We start from the raw sequence: 20759 nt of genomic DNA, 5'->3' as shown, positions 1-20759 counted from the left end.
CGGAAGTGGTGGACGCCCCACAGCAAGATTACTCTTGGTATGAAACCAGCTGTCCTTGCTCTACCAGTCAACCCATTCGCATGCTCCTAATTTAAGAGTGTATAAATAGCCTAAGCTACTCTATCCTTTTGAGATGTATCTTATTGTCTCCTTAAACTTACTTGAGCTCCTGATTCACCTCCATACACCGGGGCTTCACACCTTGTGATCTGTGTGTGTGAACCACCTATTCTTCCGTTACAAGATGCTTAGGATATTGTTACAGTCCAGCAACTAACTCAAGCTGAATAACACTCTCTCGGCTTAGACTCGAACTCGAGGGCACCAGTATGTGTTGGAAACTAGGTTACCTACCTAATCTATCGAGAATGATGTTTATTAGTCCGTGAAAGGCCAAATATTGTTTTTTTTATTTAACTAAAGCACCGGAGTTAACGCAGTTATTGCCAATCTAAGGCGATAACCACTGTGCCTATTATAGAATACTACATTAGTTTATGTTGAATTTGGGGAAATTAGCACTCATATTTGTTTAGTTTAACTTAACGTTAGATCAGGCTAGACAGGAGATAACTTAGACAAGACTAAAAACTTTAAACATAAGCCCCGATCTAAGTTATATCTGCAATGAAAATGTCTGACTAAAATATCAAATGCAACAATGTTGAGAAAGTCATACACTAAAGGCATTTTACCCTGCAGTATTTAGACTGGGCATTTTATACTACACAAAAAGTATTACCATGTCCTCTCACATAACACACACCTCATTTTGTAGGCTACATTCCCAGCGGAGAGAGTTAGTTTAGTTCATTTATTATGCACCCCATACCCATCATGTGGGCGGTAGTGGAAAGGGTTACAGAGGCACATAATGGGCTCAGGGACTGAACCCCACAATTCATTTAGCTAAGCAAGTTACAATCTTGATGAGCTAGTTACAAAATTCAATATAAAGTCGTCACATTACCAATGGGTTCGAGATCGACAACAGCGGAGAGAACGCGAGGTACTGCAACCCGTTCTCGCACTTTCTTTAGGTCAATATTGACTTATTAAATACGTGCATATGTGACATACTAATTTATTGTGAATATTTTAGTTTACCTTGAAAATCTTCATAGAAAACACCGACCTAACCAAAAGGAAAAGTAGCAGCTCACAAGCATCCACATTGTTTACTCATTGGTTGATTGGGTTTGGTGAGTGGCGTGGGTTTGGTGAGTGGCGTGGGTTTGGTGAGTGGCATGGGTTTGGTGAGTGGCATGGGTTTGGTGAGTGGCATGGGTTTGGTGAGTGGCATGGGTTTGGTGAGTGGCATGGGTTTGGTGAGTGGCATGGGTTTGGTGAGTGGCATGGGTTTGGTGAGTGGCATGGGTTTGAGTGTTTTAATACCTAGTGTTTTGTCCGTTGAGACAACCCAAGAAGAGGAGCTGCAACACTAATCGGTTGTTAGTGTTGTGCCACTCAATACGAGGCTACGAGCAGATCACGTACTTCTGAGACCAGAGTTATAGAATCTCCGATGGTTCTAGTGAATGAAATGAAGGTATGAGGCATTAGGTGCTTCCACAGCCATAGATAATAGGTGAGGTGAAGTGGTGTGGCTGCAATTCAAACACAACACACAGTTTTTTTTTCACTTGTACTCTTGTAAATATTACCTTCAGGCGCTGAGAACGGCACCACGCCGTCTGGGTGGGCGTCGGTTCAGGATCTTTGTTTTTTCTCTCTCTCTCTCTCTCTCTCTCTCTCTCTCTCTCTCTCTCTCTCTCTCTCTCTCTCTCTCTCTCTCTCTCTATATATATATATATATATATATATATATATATATATATATATATATATATATACATATATATATATATATATATATATATATATATATATATATATATATATATATATATACAGTGTGTGTGTGTGTGTGTGTGTGTGTGTGTGTGTGTGTGTGTGTGTGTGTGTGTGTGTGTGTGTGTGTGTGTGTGTGTGTGCGCGTATATATCACGAAAATAAACACGTGATTAAAAATGTGACAATGTCAGACCACGGAGGAAAAATGAAACAGGAATTTCCTTAAGTACTTTCGTATATTAATACATCTTCAGAAGGAGTAAGATGCCTCCTTCTGAAGATCTATTAATATACGAAAGTACTTAAGGAAATTCCTGTTTCATTTTTCCTCCGTGGTCTGACATTGTCATATATATATATATATATATATATATATATATATATATATATATATATATATATATATATATATATATATATATATATATATACACATGTATGTATGAGTATGTGTACATATATATATAACATTAATAATTTTGTAACTAGCGTCAAAAGATTGTTATTTGCTTAGCTAAACGAACTAGAGGGTTCAGTTCCCGAACCGATTATGTACCTCTGTAATCCTTTACACCACCGCCCACGGGATGGGTATGGGGTGCATAATAAAGAAAGAAATTTAATTCTGGCGCTGTAGATGCAGACAGACAAAGATAATCCCATCCTGAACAGGGAGGACGACACACCACCGTTCTTGATGTTGGGTTCATAACTCCTTTCAACCGCGGGAGGGTTATTAAGCCCACCACAATAGCTTACTGAGCGGGAGACATCTCCCGTCACGCAGGGTGCAGTCGCACCTCCACAGATCTCCAGTATCAGCTCTTGATACTGGTAATGGCTCAAAAGGGCCACCACTTACGGGCTATTCATGCCCGTGCCGCCTCTTGGGTGGCTTAATCTTTATCAATCAATCAATCGCTTACTGAGCAATATACAATTATACACCGAGAAGCAAGGTGTACAATACTCCTCTTATCGCTCCTTCACTAGAGTTTGAGCACCCAACTGAAAGGGGCCAGATTCACGAAAGCACTTACGAACGTATACATCTTTCCTCAATGTTTGACGGCTTTGGTTACATTTATTAAACAGTTTACCAGCATGAAAACTTCCCATTCAACTGTTGTTATTGTTATAAACAGCCTCTTGGTGCTTCGAAGCTCATTAACTGTTTAATAATATGAAACAAAGCCGCCAAAGATCGAGAAAAGATGTACAGGTTCGTAAGTGCTTGCGTAAGTGCTTTCGTGAATCTGGCCCCAGCTGGTGTGTAAAATGATCGCTGGATCATGTTGTGGTGAAAGGATGTGACCGTCACCTCCCCTGGCCGGATCCAGTACCTGGCCCCGAGGCATTAATTATGCACTAAAAACCAGACCTCTAGAAAAGGCTGGATATATACGCACTTCCCAATATTGACTTCATATAAATACCATACTTGAGAAGTCTCGGGAATTCTCTTATAGGCCTACATAATCCATAAAGTACATATCTGAGGTTTAAGAAGACTGAAGATCTCATAAAAATATTAGGCTTAGTACCATAAAGTGGATTATTTTTGTCATTGCGTCTACGTCCAGTTTTACACAGGTGGGTACAGGAGCAGACGACTGCTGACTCCTGTTAGCAGGCTGAGAGCTTTCCCTTCCCATAGCTCATGGTAAGCCTTACCCTACTAGTTTTACACAAGTGGGTACAGGAGCAGACGACTGCTGACTCCTGTTAGCAGGCTGAGAGCTTTCCCTTCCCATAGCTCATGGTAAGCCTCACCCTACTAGTTTTACACAGGAGGGTACAGGAGCAGACGCCTGCTGACTCCTGTTAGCAGGCTGAGAGCTTTCCCTTCCCATAGCTCATGGTAAGCCTTACCCTACTAGTTTTACACAAGTGGGTACAGGAGCAGACGACTGCTGACTCCTGTTAGCAGGCTGAGAGCTTTCCCTTCCCATAGCTCATGGTAAGCCTCACCCTACTAGTTTTACACAGGAGGGTACAGGAGCAGACGCCTGCTGACTCCTGTTAGCAGGCTGAGAGCTTTCCCTTCCCATAGCTCTTGGTAAGCCTCACCCTACTAGTTTTACACAGGAGGGTACAGGAGCAGACGCCTGCTGACTCCTGTTAGCAGGCTGAGAGCTTTCCCTTCCCATAGCTCATGGTAAGCCTTACCCTACTAGTTTTACCCTACTAGGTTCATCTGGAACACGACCTGCCAATCGATTGATATCCAGGTAACAATTACTACTGGATGAACAGAGGCGAACAGTAGAGGATTGGGGCCCAGTCAATCGCCCCTGGCCAGGACTCGAATCCAGACCAAATCACTTGCCAAGTGCAGGACGATTGTGTTACCAGGGATAAGAATGAGAATATCCACTAGGGCCATGAGGTGAGCGCGAACCCACGACCTAGGCACTGACAAGTCGCATACTCTACCACTAGACCACCGCTGACGTGTGAAGCCCAACTGCTTGCGGTCATACGTAAGACCTGGACGGGCCTCCAGACGCCCTGTGATTTCAGTAGGATTGATTGATGAAGATTAAGCCACCCAAAAGGTGGCACGGGCATGAATAGCCCCTAAGTGGTGGCCCTTTTGAGCCATTACCAGTATCAAGAGCTGATACTGGAGATCTGTGGAGGTGCGACTGCACCCTGCGTGACGGGAGATGTCTCCCCTTCAGTAGGAATCCGGTTGTACAACTTATACAGGTCTTGGTGGTCTAGTGGTAAAGTATGCGACTTGTCAATGCCAAAGTCGTAGGATCGAGCCCAACTGACTGCCCTTGTGGATTTTCTCATTAGTATATAGCAAGTTAATGTGATTTATGTGTTTTATCCAGGGATAAGTTCAGAGTTCAGCCATGATAACAAAAAATATATGCAATGGCCCTGTAGCACAGTAGTCTACGTCCTCGACTGACAATCGTGGGACCCGGATTCAATTCCTGGGCAGTACGAAAACGATTCGCAAGTTTCCTTTCACCTCATGCCTCCATTCACCTAATATTAAAATACATTCCCGGGAGTTAGTCAACTGTTGTGTGTTGCATCCTGGGAAAGGGGGGGGGGAAAGGTCAGTGATGGAATACGAGGGAAGGAGGGGGTGGGGGGGCTCGATAAGCCAAAGTACAATCTTCCTGCCCCCCCCCCCCCCCCCGGCCGCCCACGAGAAAGATATTTGCTGTATTCGTAAGGTCAGTTGTATGCCACACATCTAGTAAACGGGCCGATATCCATAACTTAACATGGATTTGTTATTATTATTATTATTTTCCCACCACAGACGTGGCCAGACATTTACAATGCTAACCAGCATATATTCATTTTCTTCTGTCCTCCATGGACAGGGTGAGAGATGTGTTAAACATATAGTTCAGGGATTTATTGAACAATCAACCACAGAAGGTGATTGTAGTGCTTTTAAAAATGCTAATTGGCAGAGTTGGACCACGCCTTAGTATCCCCATAACAGCTCCCTACAGCAGTTAGTCAGACTTAGATAAGAAGCCTTTTCTTATGCTAGACTTTAGCCGGAAGCGACTCTTGCAAGATGCCCGTACTTGCCCGTATAATGCACAAAGGATAACAACAATTATATATATATATATATATATATATATATATATATATATATATATATATATATATATATATATATATATATATATATATATATATATTTATTTATTTTCAAAAGTAAATTGAGTTATATGAAGGACATCTTCAAGAGAAAACTAGATTGTTTTCTCCAAGGAGTGCCGGACCAACCGGGCTGTGGTGGGTATGTGGGCCTGTGGGCCGCTCCAAGCAACAGCCTGGTGGACCAAACTCTCACAAGTCAAGCCTGGCCTCGGGCCGGGCTTGGGGAGTAGAAGAACTCCCAGAACCCCATCAACCAGGTATCAACCAGGTATCAACCAGATTATTCCATAAACAGCGTGGTTCTCACAACTCACATTAAAAACAAATAAGATTGACGTTAGGTAAATCGTGTTAAGTTAAGTAATAATTAAGGAATGAAGAACACTCAGGTTTAACAGATTAACTGGGTCCAGATTCACGAAGCAGTTACGCAAGCACTTACGAACCTGTACATCTTTTCTCAATCTTTGGCGGCTTTGTTTACAATTATTAAACAGTTAATGAGCTCCGAAGCACCAGGAGGCTGTTTATAACAATAACAACAATTAATTGGGAAGTTTTTACACTTGCAAACTGTTTAATAAATGTAACCAAAGCCGTCAAAAATTGAGGCTTTGTTTACAATTATTAAACAGTTAATGAGCTCCGAAGCACCACGAGGCTGTTTATAACAATAACAACAATTAATTGGGAAGTTTTTATACTTGTAAACTGTTTAATAAATGTAACCAAAGCCGTCAAAAATTTAGGAAAGATGTACACGTTCGTAAGTGCTTGCATAATTGCTTCGTGAATCTGGCACCTAGCACCTAGCATACTCCTGGGCTGAGGGCTAGGACGCGGCTGGCACCAGGCCGGGGTTATTGAGTCAAGGCGAGCTTTATAACTCCCTCAACCCTCTCCACGTAAATGAACACTGCATCAAACTGGGCGTGGTGCTACGGTGGTCTACGGTACGTTAGTATTATCATCGAGAAAGTCGGTAGGAGCCGTGAAAAGGATTCGAACCTACCCACTGGGTAACATGGGTACCGTTACCTGACCTTGAGCACCACGGTGCGACATACAAGATACTGTACTCGCAATGACGAATACTTTGTGTATTTACTTTGTCTGTAGAATCGAGCTATTAGCTCTTGGACCCCACCTTTCTGACCAATCACACACACACACACACACACACACACACACACACACACACACACACACACAACAGGTGTAAAGGAATCTGTACACCTGTTGATTGACGGTTGAGAGGCGGGACCAAAGAGCCAGAGCTCAACCCCCGCAAGCACAACTAGGTGAGTACAACTAGGTGAGTACACACACACACACACACACACACACACACACACACACACACAAATGGGCAAAGTTTCTTTCACCCTGAATGTCCTTGTTACCTAGCAGTAAATAGGTACCTGGGAGTTAGTCAGCTGTCATGGGCTGCTTCCTGGGGTGTGTGTGTATATGGTGTGGGGAAAAATATAGTTAGTAAACAGTTGATTGACAGTTGAGAGGCGGGCCGATAGAGCAAAGCTCAACCCCCGCAAACACAATTAGAAGAATACAACTAGGTTAATACACACACATCCCCAGGAAACAGCCCGTAACAGCTGTATAATTCCCAGGTAGCTATTTATTGCTAGGTTACTAGGGGCATCAGGGTGAAAGAAAACACTGCCTCTGCCCAGAGGTCCACGGTTGTTCAACGTCCTCCCAGCGAGCATAAGAAATATTGCCGGAACAACCATGGACATCTTCAAGAGAAAACCGTATCATTTTCTCTATGGAGTGCCGGACCAACCAGGCTGTGGTGGGTATGTGGGCCTGCGGGCCGCTCCAAGCAACAGCCTGGTGGACCAAACTCACAAGTCAAGCCTGGCCTCGGGCCGGGCTTGGGGAGTAGAACAACTCCCAGAACCCCATCAACCAGGAATCAAGCAGGTATTCGATCACAATCGACTCACAATCACAATATTCGAATCACAATCAACTTGAGAATGTTCCAGGACGGACCGAAACGTCGTCATCCCTTCACCTTCTAGTGTGTGGTCTGGTCAACATCAAGCAGGTAATTGTTTCCGCCTCTACCGGGAATCGAACCCGGGCCCCCTTAGGACAACGACCCCCAAGCGTTGTTCACTCAGCCACAAGGCCCCCACGCATACACATGTGTATGTGTGTACTCACCTAGTTGAGTACACACAATCACAAAATGTATCATATCTACATTTGAAACTGTGTATGGAGTCAGCCTCCACCACATCACTGCCTAATACATTACATTTGTACTCTGACACTGAAAAGTTATTTTTTAGTGCACATACATACATGCACACGTGTGTGTGTGTGTACGTGCTCTGCCTCGGCGGATATCTGGCCTGAAATGTATATGGGTTTGTGTATGCGTGCATGCGCGTACAGTCACACACACACACACACACACACACACACACACACACACACACACACACACACACACACATCACGTGAACAGATAAACACACGCACGCGTATAAACAAATGGTAAACACTCTTATTAATTTTTGTCTATAGTGTACTCCTTGGGAATAAGTTTATAAACGAAAGCACTCGGATTTTCCGCTCTCAGTCCTTGGGGGTCTCTTGCCTGACTGAATTGCCTAAGTTGTGAGTATTCTTGCAAATATATAAAACTATGTTAGGTTAGGTTTGATGAGGCTACGCCATTCCATTCCTCCCCTTATGTCTTAAACCAAAGTTTTTTACCCAGCGTGAACTCTTTGATAAAAACACATACTTTACACATATATATTATGTAGTATCTTATTGAATTCAGAATAGGTTTAGCGTTCTCTGTTTTTTGTTTGATCGCCGTCTCTCAGCACAGAATGGTGCAACCATTTCCAAGCAGTGGTAGCAGGGAGTGGATAACCTTGAGGAGTACCGCAAGGGCATCGATTGCCACTTTTTGTCATCCATTGTACTCTCATACGCACACACACACACTGGAGAAAGTTCTGCTGTGTTCCCACCACAGGCAGCCAGCTCTCCACAGTCCTAAACGGAAGATTAGGACTCCTAATGTCACGTTTTAAACAAAACGGGATATCACGCCAATTTCGCGAGCCACCAACCATTTCTAGTACATAAGTTTTTGGCCTCAGGGGAAATTATATGTCAAAATGCGATGTACTATTCAGGAGAACAGGTTGTGAGAGATAAAATGGTTGAGAGGTAGCGTTGAAAGCCAGGGAAGGATCTGGGTGTAGTGCGGAATCAAGTTTGGGGTGGCAACAAGCTTCTGATGTAAGAGGTCAGTGGTCGGTGTGGTATGGGAAAACCACGTGACGAGGCTACAGCTGGTCTGTGACGAGGCTACAGCTGCGCTATGTGACGAGGCTACAGCTGCTCTATGTGACGAGGCTACAGCTGCTCTATGTGACGAGGCTACAGCTGCTCTATGTGACGAGGCTACAGCTGCTCTATGTAACGAGGCTACAGCTGCTCTATGTGACGAGGCTACAGCTGCTCTATGTGACGAGGCTACAGCTGCTCTATGTGACGAGGCTACAGCTGCTCTATGTGACGAGGCTACAGCTGCTCTATGTGACAAGGCTACAGCTGCTCTATGTGACAAGGCTACAGCTGCTCTATGTAACGAGGCTACAGCTGCTCTATGTAACGAGGGTACAACTGAATGCCAACAGACACTAGATTTTTTCCATGAATTTGTTCTTACCTACTTGCTACCTACTACTCATTCACACTAGTTTTCATTGTGTATTTACTTTAGGCTTCCCTCATCCCCTACATTCATCATCTCTCGATCTGTTTCTTTTCCATTTGTTTAAGCTTTCCAGTTTTTAAAAATCACATTCACACGTTCCCTATCCTCACCCCTTATTTATAGTTCCCTTCTCCCTCTTATCTTAGTAATTCCCCTTACAAAATTGCAATTTTGTAAAGGAAATTAGCTATAACGGGTAATGTATTAGACGTGGGATCAACAGATTGTTTCAAGCGTAGGTTTGACATGTCTATGATTGAATCTGGATGGACAGGAATTGGAGCAGCCTCGCATGGGCCAATATGGGTTTTTGCAGTTTACTTTAAAGTCTTGGTTAGTAATTCTTGTCTCATCCATGCCATCATATTCTAGTTTCCTTTGGGTCATGCATCAACCTGTCCACTTACAAAGAACGTCGCTTTTCGCCCGTATGTGTTATTAAGGCAGCACTGTTCATCTAGGAGTATATATGTACCTGGGAGTTAGACATCTGCTACGAGCTGTTCCCACCCACCCTCTCTCTCTCTCTCTCTCTCTCTCTCTCTCTCTCTCTCTCTCTCTCTCTCTCTCTCTCTGCGTTAGGCGTACTTACTAACCCCTCCCTGCGCCCAGACCCTGCACCTCCTACAATCAGCTCCGCGCACCCCACAACTCCTCCCATCCTTCGTGCCTCTCCTACTCCACCCACATCCTTGTGTTTACACGCAATTTCCTCCCTCTCCTCCCTCATTTCGTCTGCAGCTCCCCCCCCCCCCCCGTCCCCCCACACTCCCTCCATCCCGGGCATTCCCCCTCCTCCCTGCTATCTCCCCTCCATCTCTCTAGGTGTATCCCTCCCACCTTCGGCAGCTCCCCCACCCCGCCCGCCACACCTTTTCCTTGTATTGTCAAACCGGACGCATCCTGCAACAAGCTGCTCAGCCTCTTATTACCTAAGTTGCGTGTGCTAACTCTTAAGAACAATATACCTCAACTGTAACTTAGTTATCTGGCAGATGACTTTCGTTGTCTTAACAGAACAGCATAAAGACGTTTCGGTCCGTCCTGGACCATTCTTAAGTCGATCGACTTGGTCCAGGACGGACCGAAACGTCGTCGTCCTTCACCTTCTAGTGTGTGGTCTGGTCAACATACTTTAGCCACGTTATTGTGACTCATCGCCTGCAGAACAGCATAATATGAGTCAAAGAGGAGGATCCGGAGAACGACTCGGGGAAACGAATTAAAGATAATTTTCATGGACAGTATACACCTCATAAAATAGAACAGAAAAATCACAGCTTTAAGCAAATAACAAAAAATTAATTGAGCTTTGAGAAAAATATAGCTGCTCGATATCTTAAATGGATGCAGTTCGATTTTTACAACTATTGTGTACACCTTCAGGTAACGAAATCAAAAAATTATTAGCAAATACCAATGATGTAAATTGACAGTGAAGAAAAATATTGGCAAAGATGTATTCCCCAAGCAACATATCAGAGAATAGGGAAAGGTAAACGAATGTCTATATAAAAAAACATCAAAAACCTAGACACAGCTAGGGGACCAAACAGCGAGATAATTAAGTTTTAACCTGATAAGAAAATGTTTTGGAGTGGGGAGACACAAGTGGTAAGAGATAAGGAACCAGACGCACACAGCAGACAATCACAGGTTGCCAACGTGATGGGCAGTTGTAGGTTGTGATGGAAAAATCTAAAGATGGCCAACTTTATATCAATCGGTAACTCTTATAATTCATATGTTAGGCTGTCATGCGTGACAGCATCTGTCAAAAGCTATAGCCATCAGAATATAAACTTCCATGGGAGACCTGGAGCGACAACTTACGAAGTTAGCAGCGTGTCACGCAGTAGCTTGGATCACCGACCCTTCGGAATGGCCTAGACGCAAAATTTCCAGTTCTGACTGGTTTCCGGAATAGCCCGCAAAGGCACCCGGAAACAGCACCTTCACCGCGCGTGGGAAGCGAGCCATTCTGACAATCACACTCGTTCGAAGAGCTTGATCTTATTATCTTTTGCCCATGGATTATCAGGCCGTATCTTGTGCAGTGTTCTGTAAGCTACACTTTAGTGATAACCAGGCAGTTACATCAGTATAGAATCTACTGTCATGTGCCATCGGGCTGAGTCTATCATAGAGACACAAGGCGCTTTGCATAAGGTTGGCTGAGGTTCAATGTTGTTGTTATAGATTCAGCTACTCGGAACAAGTTCTAAGTAGCACGGGCTATGGTGAGCCCGTAACTTACCTGGCACAGGAGCGGGGCAAGTAGCACGGGCTATGGTGAGCCCGTAGTGGACTTACCTGGCACTGGAGCAGTGCTGTGTGTCTAAGATGTTCAAGGATTCCAGTGGTATTGATATAATAGGCTTTACGGAAGTGGTCCGACCATACTGGGAGTCGTGCTAGCATGTTGCAAATGCAGTTGAGGAAAACAGTCCTAACCAAGTTACACCTACAGTGGACACACAATAGAATCTTGTTTTCTAAGATGCGAGTATTTTAGCCTATCAATGTAAATGTATTTAAATGAAAACTTTAGGCTCAATAAATATGACAGGAATACTGAGGTGAATTTCTAAATAAAGCAGTTACAGTAAAGATAGACAACAGTAAATGAACTACAGTAAAAACCTTAAATGAAGGACGTAATTCAAATAAGCAAACAAGGATGTTTATTGCACTAGGAAAGTACTGGTAACTTCACGCACAAAATTTCAGATCCTAATTGCTTACACTCGGACCTAAGCTTTGTTACATTCAGCGGTTTGTGCCTCGGAGAGGCTACGGGATCCAGTAAGTTCAGTAGAACTTCGGTTTCAACTCTTTTTACCCTGTCGTAGCTCAGTCAATTAAGGCAGTGTCTGGGATGCTCCCGGACGCAGGTTCGAATCCTCGTCACGGCCCTTGTGAATTTGTTCATTTAATACTATAACTTGTTGACGTCATTTTAAGGACCCGTTCAGCAAAGTTCAATCACTTTTCACAGGTAGCCCTAATTAAGAAGCATAAATTTACAAGGCTGATGGAGTGAAGGGACATTGCAGGGAACAAGGGCTGTTTGCCATACAACAGGGGTCCCCCCACAATTCACCCCGTCCTCAGACTAAGTCCATTCCATTCAGCGGTCGACCCCCAAAGACGCATTTATAAATTTTAACATGATGTTCATTCAAAACAGGAATTTTCTCATCATAATATTATTATAATATTAATAATATTTATATTATAATATAAATTAATATTATTATATATTAGCATAATGTGCATATTTATGCATTGGTTAGGTTAGGTGTTTAGGTTCTGTTGGTGATTATTTGTAGTACGTGGGTGAAGCATTTACAGCGTTGTGCTTCGAACAAAATTCCTAAGTAAAGCACTTGTTCCGGAAGTGTTCGAACGTCATTAGTTATGAGTCGTGTGTAAACCGTTTTTCTTTCATAAACAGCTGGGGGCTTGGCGGGTGGATGGACTTTAGCCTTTGTTTATGAGGACGGACTGCACAACCTCATGCCTTTGTATATAGTGGGCAGTGGGTGGTGTCACCTTCTCACGCCTTGTTAACACAGTGGGCTGTGGGTTTGACACATACCCACATCTCGTTTACGTTGTGGGGAGTGGGGCAGCCACATATATATACCCACATCTATACGTTGTGGGCAGTGGGGCAGTCACATATATACCCACATCTATACGTTGTGGGCAGTGGGGCAGTCACATATATACCCACATCTATACGTTGTGGGGAGTGGGGCTGCCACATATATACCCACATTTATACGTTGTGGGGAGTGGGGCTGCCACATATATACCCACATCTTTACGTTGTGGGGAGTGGGGCAGCCACATATATACCCACATTTATACGTTGTGGGGAGTGGGGCAGTCACATATATACCCACATCTATACGTTGTGGGCAGTGGGGCAGCCACATATATACCAACATCTTCACGTTGTGGGCAGTGGGGCAGCCACATATATACCCACATCTATACGTTGTGGGCAGTGGGGCAGCCACATATATACCCACATCTATACGTTGTGGGCAGTGGGGCAGCCACATATATACCCACATCTTCACGTTGTGGGCAGTGGGGCAGCCACATATATACCCTCATCTATACGTTGAGGGGAGTGGGGCAGCCACATCTATACGTTGTGGGCAGTGGGACAGCCACATCCTCACGCCTTGTTTAAAGCATGATAAATGTCTACGTGTGCCAAACCATGCTATATATGACAAGCTTAAGTAAGCGTGTTATTTCATTAATAAAATATTCTAACGCTTAACTCTAAATAGTCTAACAACATAAAATAGTATGCTGTTTCAGTGCTGAATCATTCACTTGCTTCACGAAAGAAAATGACGACAATGTTAATTACTTCTGGCGTGAGACTTCTATGTTACTACTTTCAAGTCAGTATATATTACACAAAAAGGATTACAACATTGGTTACATTCAATATATATGTATATATGTGTATGTGTATATATATATATATATATATATATATATATATATATATATATATATATATATATATATATATATATATATTTGTGAGGGTACCATCCCTGGTGCAAATGTGGGGACCCATAGCCTAGGAGAAGAAAATAAGGAGTATTCAGAGAAGGCCTTGTGGATTCTCACTGAACGTTTTTAATATTTTCTTCTACCACCCCATTTTTTTGTATATACACATATATGTTTGTTTTATTTAAGCTTTGTTACAAAAAAGGAGTTACATATTGGGTACAATGATGATTATCATAAGATGTCGAGTTCCTCCAGCTCCTCAGATGGCGGGCAGGAACCCTGAATGCAGTGTGCATCTCCTCTCTGTATCGCAACACTGAGGCGCTGGAAAAGGAAGCTGGCAGCTCTAGGGTCTCTTGTTGTTTCAATTACTCTAGAACCCAGTTCCTTCAAAAAACTGGTCCCAAGGCGCCGAGTGTCTAAGAAGCAATGGGGACAAAATTGTATTGGAGATCCAGCTCTTTGTACTTACGGGATTTGGCTGATTCCCTGTAAGTGGCAGCGCCACCTGGTTGTGCAACACTGAAGTCAATGTAGGTGTTAGCCAGGGTTGATATGCACGTGTAGTACCATACCAACCGCTTGCCATTCTTCCAGGGGTTCACTGTGATACCATCTGGGCGACCAATAAGAGCTCAGAGTTACGGGCATTAAGTAACGGGGCTCTCTCTCGGCTGGGCATCCAGCTGTGGTGAGGCTCCTCTTGATGATATCGTTAACTTCACTATGCCTCGAGTGCCATCCCCCTGTGCTTTGGCAGAGTAGGCCATGGTGGCCATACTTGTCGACCACCACCTCGCCGCAAATACACCTATATTTGGTGTGGATTGGGGCAGCAAGGCAGAGGGCCACAGCAATTCGGAGGGCGTGTGGTGTGAGACGCGTGCCAGTTGCCGACATTGGGGTTGCTAACAGGAAATCCCCTGCATGTGGGGCTGCTACTACTGTGAGGCGAGCAATGTCGTGTTGTGTTGTTGCAGCACCCAGGCACTCTGCAGCAACTTGGTCTACAATGGGGACATCCCAACTGGATTGCTTGTGTTCTTTGGGGGATGGTGGTTGAGGTGATGAGCCTGCACAAGAGGCCCACTCTGTGGCACAGCGTGTAAAATTGCTATCGTATACACCTGCCAGCTGATGTAAGTAGGCAGGTAGAATTTCGGTCACAATCGACTTGAGAATGGTCCAGGACGGACCGAAACGTCGTCGTCCCTTCACCTTCTAGTGTGTGTGGTCTGGTCAACATACTTTAGCCACGTTATTGTGACTCATCGCCTGCACAGGTAGAATTTCCTTCATAAGGTCGTCGGATGCTGAGGACAGGAAGGCTGGTACAGCGATTTGCATTGCTGTTCTAATTCCGAGGTTCCCAAGTCTTACTGGAAAAGAGGCTTGTTTCCATCGTAGGTCATCAAGAGAGGGGTTGAGGGCTTTTTCTAACACTGATTTCAGTAACAGGTCATATTCACCTAGTTTCTGGCATATTATATATATATATATATATATATATATATATATATATATATAAACCAAGCATAGTTTGCTTGGTTTGGTGTTGGGCTTAAGGTCTATCAGCCTCTGGAGGGTTATTAAGACCACCACAATAGCCTACTAACCAACCAGCAAGTACACCTTACACCGTGCCGTCTTAAAGTAGGGGCACACTTCTCTCTAGAAAGTTCTGGAATTTAAATCCCTTTTCAAATTATATTTATAAATGAAAATAATTTGTGACTATCTGAGGGCCATGCTGCAAGCACTTTAGCGGATAGGCGGGGCCCGTCATATGGGTAGGGGCCCCAGTGCATTGCTTTACCTGCAATGCTGATGGAGGCAGTATGTCACAATAGGGGGCTGAGACACCCCCCCCCCCTCCAGCCCACAAATCTAAAGTAAAGGAATTGACGTTTTTGTCCATTCTGGACCATTATAGTGTCGCGCAATGTTATTAAAGCGGCCATAACTTTAGCCCTGAACACAGTCCAAGACTTACTTAAACTCTCAGTGTATAGAGTGAAATTGTGTACATCTTCGTGAATACATCCCTTGTATAACACGGCCCATTGACATAGCTCGAGTGCAGGGGGGAGTTGTGTAAAACCCTGGTTTGTGTCTCGGAGAGGCTGCAGGATCCAATAAGTTCGGTAGAACTTCGGTTTCAACTCTTTTTTTGACCATGTCGTAGCTTAGTCGATTAAGGCGGCGTCTGGGATCATCTCGGACGTAGGTTCGAATCCTCGTCACGGCCCTTGTGGATTTGTACACCCCTTATGTATTTTGCTTCATAGCTCCAGTACTTGCATTATACCTCACAAGTCTCTATGGCATTAACACACCTGATTAACTATTTACATTTTAGGAGCAAATTTTATTTTGTTAGCCTATTCCCATTCTCCAATTTATATATATATAAATCTTGTATTTATATATATAAATTGGAGAATGATTCATACGTTGGCTGTGGTAACGTTATGTTCAGAGTATTTAACAACTTCTAAATCTGAAAAATCTGCCGTTGTTCAATACATAACAGCATGTGGCTACTGGTATCATCCTGCTGAATTGACAATACCATACTTGAATAATTAGTGCAATTGTGCATCCATAACTGCTGGAATGAACAAGGCATACCCATTTATATCCCATAAATCGTCCATAAGTACTGTATTCCTTCTCAGTTATATTATAGAATAACTTAAGTTTATACAAATTAAACAATAATATCCTTATTTTAAACTATGTTCGTTACCCAATGTTGCGATTCATAACAAAAAAAGGCAAGATTCCTATTTCTAAATCTCGGCCCAGTAGTTAGCTTACAGCCTATTGGACCAGAGTTCAATTCTCAGGTCAGAAAGTGAAGGTTGGGCATGATTCTTTACACATAATGCAGTAAACCTAACAGTAAAGAGGTACCTGGGAGTTGAGAACTGTTGTGGATCGCATTCTAAGAAATGTATATATGCTGTTTAGTATTGTAAATGTGTGGCCACGTCTGTGGTAGAAAATAATAATAAAAAAAAGGTCAAACATTAGCCTTCGTGGGTCCTAGCTAAGCCTAACAGGCTTGTAGCCTCCTGTCCCCGATTTTGGCAAACCATATGCAAAAAGCCAACAATTATTGCTATATATAAATATATTTCAACAGCACAAGTTAAAATGTAAGTTTCGGCTAAGCTGCAACTTCTACTACACTGTGACTCTCATCCCGTCTTAAATATCATGTACTTGCACAACGCCTCAGTTGGCATATGGTCCGTCTCCTCTTTCTTCCTCTTGCCTAAAGTCACATGACAAGACGAGTCCGTGTGTTAGCTTCAAGGTCAGCCGCATAAGCATCATTTATCATACTACTCTCTTATTCTTCTTTTGTTTAGAATATAATACAATTGAACTACAATAATAGGATACAAACAATGCCACTCTACAGGTTCTGAACCAGTTATGCGAGCTGATATGAAAATTCATATAAATTAAATTCTGGTTCACGGAAATGAAGCTTCAACCCGAGCCTACAACGTTGTCAGTGACCTTAGAGCACAACAGACAAATAATGCTAAATTATTTACAATGAAAAAGTAAAATTGAATCAAATGGGTTACATGCTGACCAAACTGTTATCCTCCAGGGAAGGGGGAAAAAAACTGCACCTTGTGTGTCACAAGAGCACCATGATGACCAGGCATTCCCAGAACCCACTTGGACATCATGGCATGTTAGCATGAATATTGCAATGGGGAAATTCCGAAGCGTGATCCTTGGGGTAGGTCAGGAGAGGGACGCACGTGGCTGCCCTGCCGCATGTCAACAAGCTTAGGCGGACCCACTATTCTCCATCCGCGCTCCAGTAGCTACATTTTACCCCATTGTACCAACAGTGTTCTCGTTCAACACCATCATTTTTATATCGACAACACGCTTAATAAGCCTGTTTACGATGATTTACAATAACATTGTTTTCTATGAAGTTCAACAAATTATGTGTATGACCTAGTTAATAGGACACATGCAATAACAAGGGAACTTCAGGAATGCACTTCAATGAAGGATGCAATTAAAACATGAGATTGGCCTAACAAGACGACACATCCGTTCCAACACAAAGATCTTGTATTTAGCCGACACGTGTCATAATATAGTTAAATAATGCTCATTATATAGTTTCAGCTCATTATATAGTTTCAAAGTTATTATCTAGTATGGTTGAGGATAGCTAGCCTATCCCTGGAATTCCTAGCCAAGCCCTGAGATAACTGGTCCCCATGCTGGAATAATGATGTACTCACCCTGTGTCGTAAGCACTTTTCCACTGGTACAAAAACTGTTTATTCCACCCATCCTCTGAAGTGCTCACAACGTCACTACATTGATGTACTACATTACCTGAACCTAACCTAACCGAGGATCCACGAATAGAAAACGGGACATCTCATCAATTTTGCGAACTATGATGTTTGGTACATAAATTTTTGGCCTTAGGGGGGTTTATACGTCAAATGCGATGTAATATTTAAGATGACGGGACAGGCTATAACGCCTATTTAATTCAACCACAACCTTGTTTCCAAACCAGTACTTCCCTATAACCCCCCCTAAAACAAAAGTTTTCCAGCTTGTGTCCATTCTAGCGTGTAAAATTAAACTATACTAAGACTGCTAAGAAAATGTATATGTTTATCTCTCAGAATGTTCAGTAATACATTTATTGCTTGTGATGTGTGTCTATGTATGTATTCACACGATGTACTGAACGGGGTGAGAATAGCTTGAGCTGACTCATCCCTTTGTGTGTATTTTACCTCAATAAACTTATTTCAATTTCAATTTCAAGTGTGCTAAGTCACACTTTGCGGCTTGGAGCGTGTGGAAGAGCATCCACCAACAGCAGAACTAACACACACACACACACACACACACACACACACACACACACACACACACACACACACACACACACACACACACACACACACACATTCCCATGTGATGAGCACTATAGCCTCGTGAATGGTTTCTCCAAGTGTGGTGAGATTATTCCGGTGGTGTGACATACCCCATTAAGCCATGTCACGAAGCATGTGAGGCTATATCCCGCCAAACACACAGCGAAACTACGACGTTGGTACAACGTTCGAACAAGTTTTAACATCTCCTAACCAGTTATAACAACCAATATAGCAAGTTGTAACAACGTTCTAATACGTCATAAACACGTTAAGCCAAGATGTAATAACTTTATTACAAGTTGTAACAAGCGGAAAATAGAGACAGTTTCGGTTTGTGTTTCCAGTGTGAAGCCTCAGATTGCGTGGAAAACTTTTAACAGGCTAAGATATCTTTGGAGTTGAGATAATAGAAGACTTAGGAATGCAAAAAATATGGAAAAAATTATGTTTTAATTGTTAAAAATTAACTACAGCATATACTCAAAAGATAAGTGTACACTTTTTAAGAAATATAAGAATCGTTAACATAACCTAATATTGAAGGCACTGAAGGCCAACTGGCTTCAGTGTTAGGGAAGCCTATGGAGATTAGCTTCATAATAAGATAATTAAAATAAAACTGTTGATGTATATGTTAATCAACTGAGTATGTAGCTCGTTAATACTGCAACTTGCTTTGCTAAATGAATTTTGGAGCTCAGTTCTTGAGCCCACTGCGTGCTTTGGGCTCAAGTGAAGTTAGTGAAGTAACTTTGCTACTACCTCTCACAGAAGAGGTATTGTTTACACAATACAAAACTTAACTAATTAAAAGTTAATGTGGTCTGAAATAAGCCTTTGAGCGTGTTGCAGCTAGTTGGGTTAAGTATATGAAAAGGAAGCATGTAGAATCTAGCGTACTTGATTAAATATAAATGTTCAAAACACGTCATACGTATTTGTTTTTCTTTAAAGTCACCTTAGAATATTTAATTGAACGCACATGTCGTGTGACCTTGCAAAGATGTCAACAAAGGCGCCTGGGATCCCAACTCCCATCAATCATCCGTTTGTTTACATACACTTTGTGGCTGGTAACAACAGTCACAAATTATAATCTTATCATTACCTCTCACCTTATCAATAAACACTTTATAAACAGTATTTGAAGCAGCAATTCTACAATAATTTACTAACAATATTGAATATTGAAATATTGAAGTAACAATATTTCCCTACACAGAAAACGAAATTATATATAGTTTATGCTATGAGTGGAGAGGATCATGCCATCCTCTGAAGTAGCATGCAAGTAACGAAGTATTTAGGCTCCTACTTACCATTGCACTGCCAGGGCAAGGTTCATAACAGGTATGCCTTGTTGCCTACTTCCTGAAAAGAACGACAACATTACTTGCCAATAGTTTTAAAATGTAGCACCGCGAGTTAATTAATGCATAACATGGTCACTTAAGGCACGCTTTTACTAATGAAGAATGCCACATGAGCTAAGTAAACATTGTAAAGACGAATATATTTTCGATTGACATTATTACAAAGAAAAATAACTACAAAGTAAATTGTAGAAATAATTGCATTATTACTACTCTCGAGAAAAATAACGGAAGTAGCACGTGCAAGTCAAACTTCTGTAGGCAGCACTATAAATAAAATCTACAAAACATAACAAATTCCCCGCGCAGAAATATATTTTGTCGAGTTAGCAATCAAAAAATTCTTGCAATAAGATAGTTACGTATGCCGACTTATGCTTAACCTAATGCAAAACTTGTTCTCTCAACAGGTTTTAATAATATTCAGAACTGGAAAATGGACCCAACGTGCCCTAAGATAACCTTATGTGGCACTACTCTTATCTCTCACTGCCAACACATAACGAACTTTGGATTTACGAACATTCGAAGTGTGATTATATCAGTTAGCAACCCGTCCTCAGACCAAGTCCATTCCATCCAGCGGTCGACCCCAAAGACGCATTCATACATTTTAACATG

General features: G+C 42.5%; 1 protein-coding gene across 7 annotated transcripts in view; it reads right to left on the bottom strand.

Annotated features, from left to right (window-relative positions):
* The window catches only part of LOC138349498 (protein CREBRF homolog), a 156477-nt gene that overhangs the window by 38229 nt on the left and 97489 nt on the right, over positions 1-20759 (bottom strand). For 6 of the 7 annotated variants that reach the window (XM_069314840.1, XM_069314834.1, XM_069314835.1 and 3 more), the window contains exon 2: positions 20085-20136. The exons of the other annotated variant lie outside the window; for it this stretch is intronic. In XM_069314840.1, the coding sequence (XP_069170941.1) occupies positions 20085-20087 (3 nt within the window). In that variant the 5' untranslated portion in view covers positions 20088-20136. The remainder of the gene's footprint in view (positions 1-20084; positions 20137-20759) is intronic. 7 annotated transcript variants of the gene reach the window in all.

Source organism: Procambarus clarkii, chromosome 80 (genome assembly GCF_040958095.1).
Source record: "Procambarus clarkii isolate CNS0578487 chromosome 80, FALCON_Pclarkii_2.0, whole genome shotgun sequence".
NCBI classification, from domain to species: domain Eukaryota; kingdom Metazoa; phylum Arthropoda; class Malacostraca; order Decapoda; family Cambaridae; genus Procambarus; species Procambarus clarkii.
The sequence above is the reverse complement of the archived record's forward strand: the minus strand, read 5'-3'. Positions and strand labels throughout refer to the sequence as shown.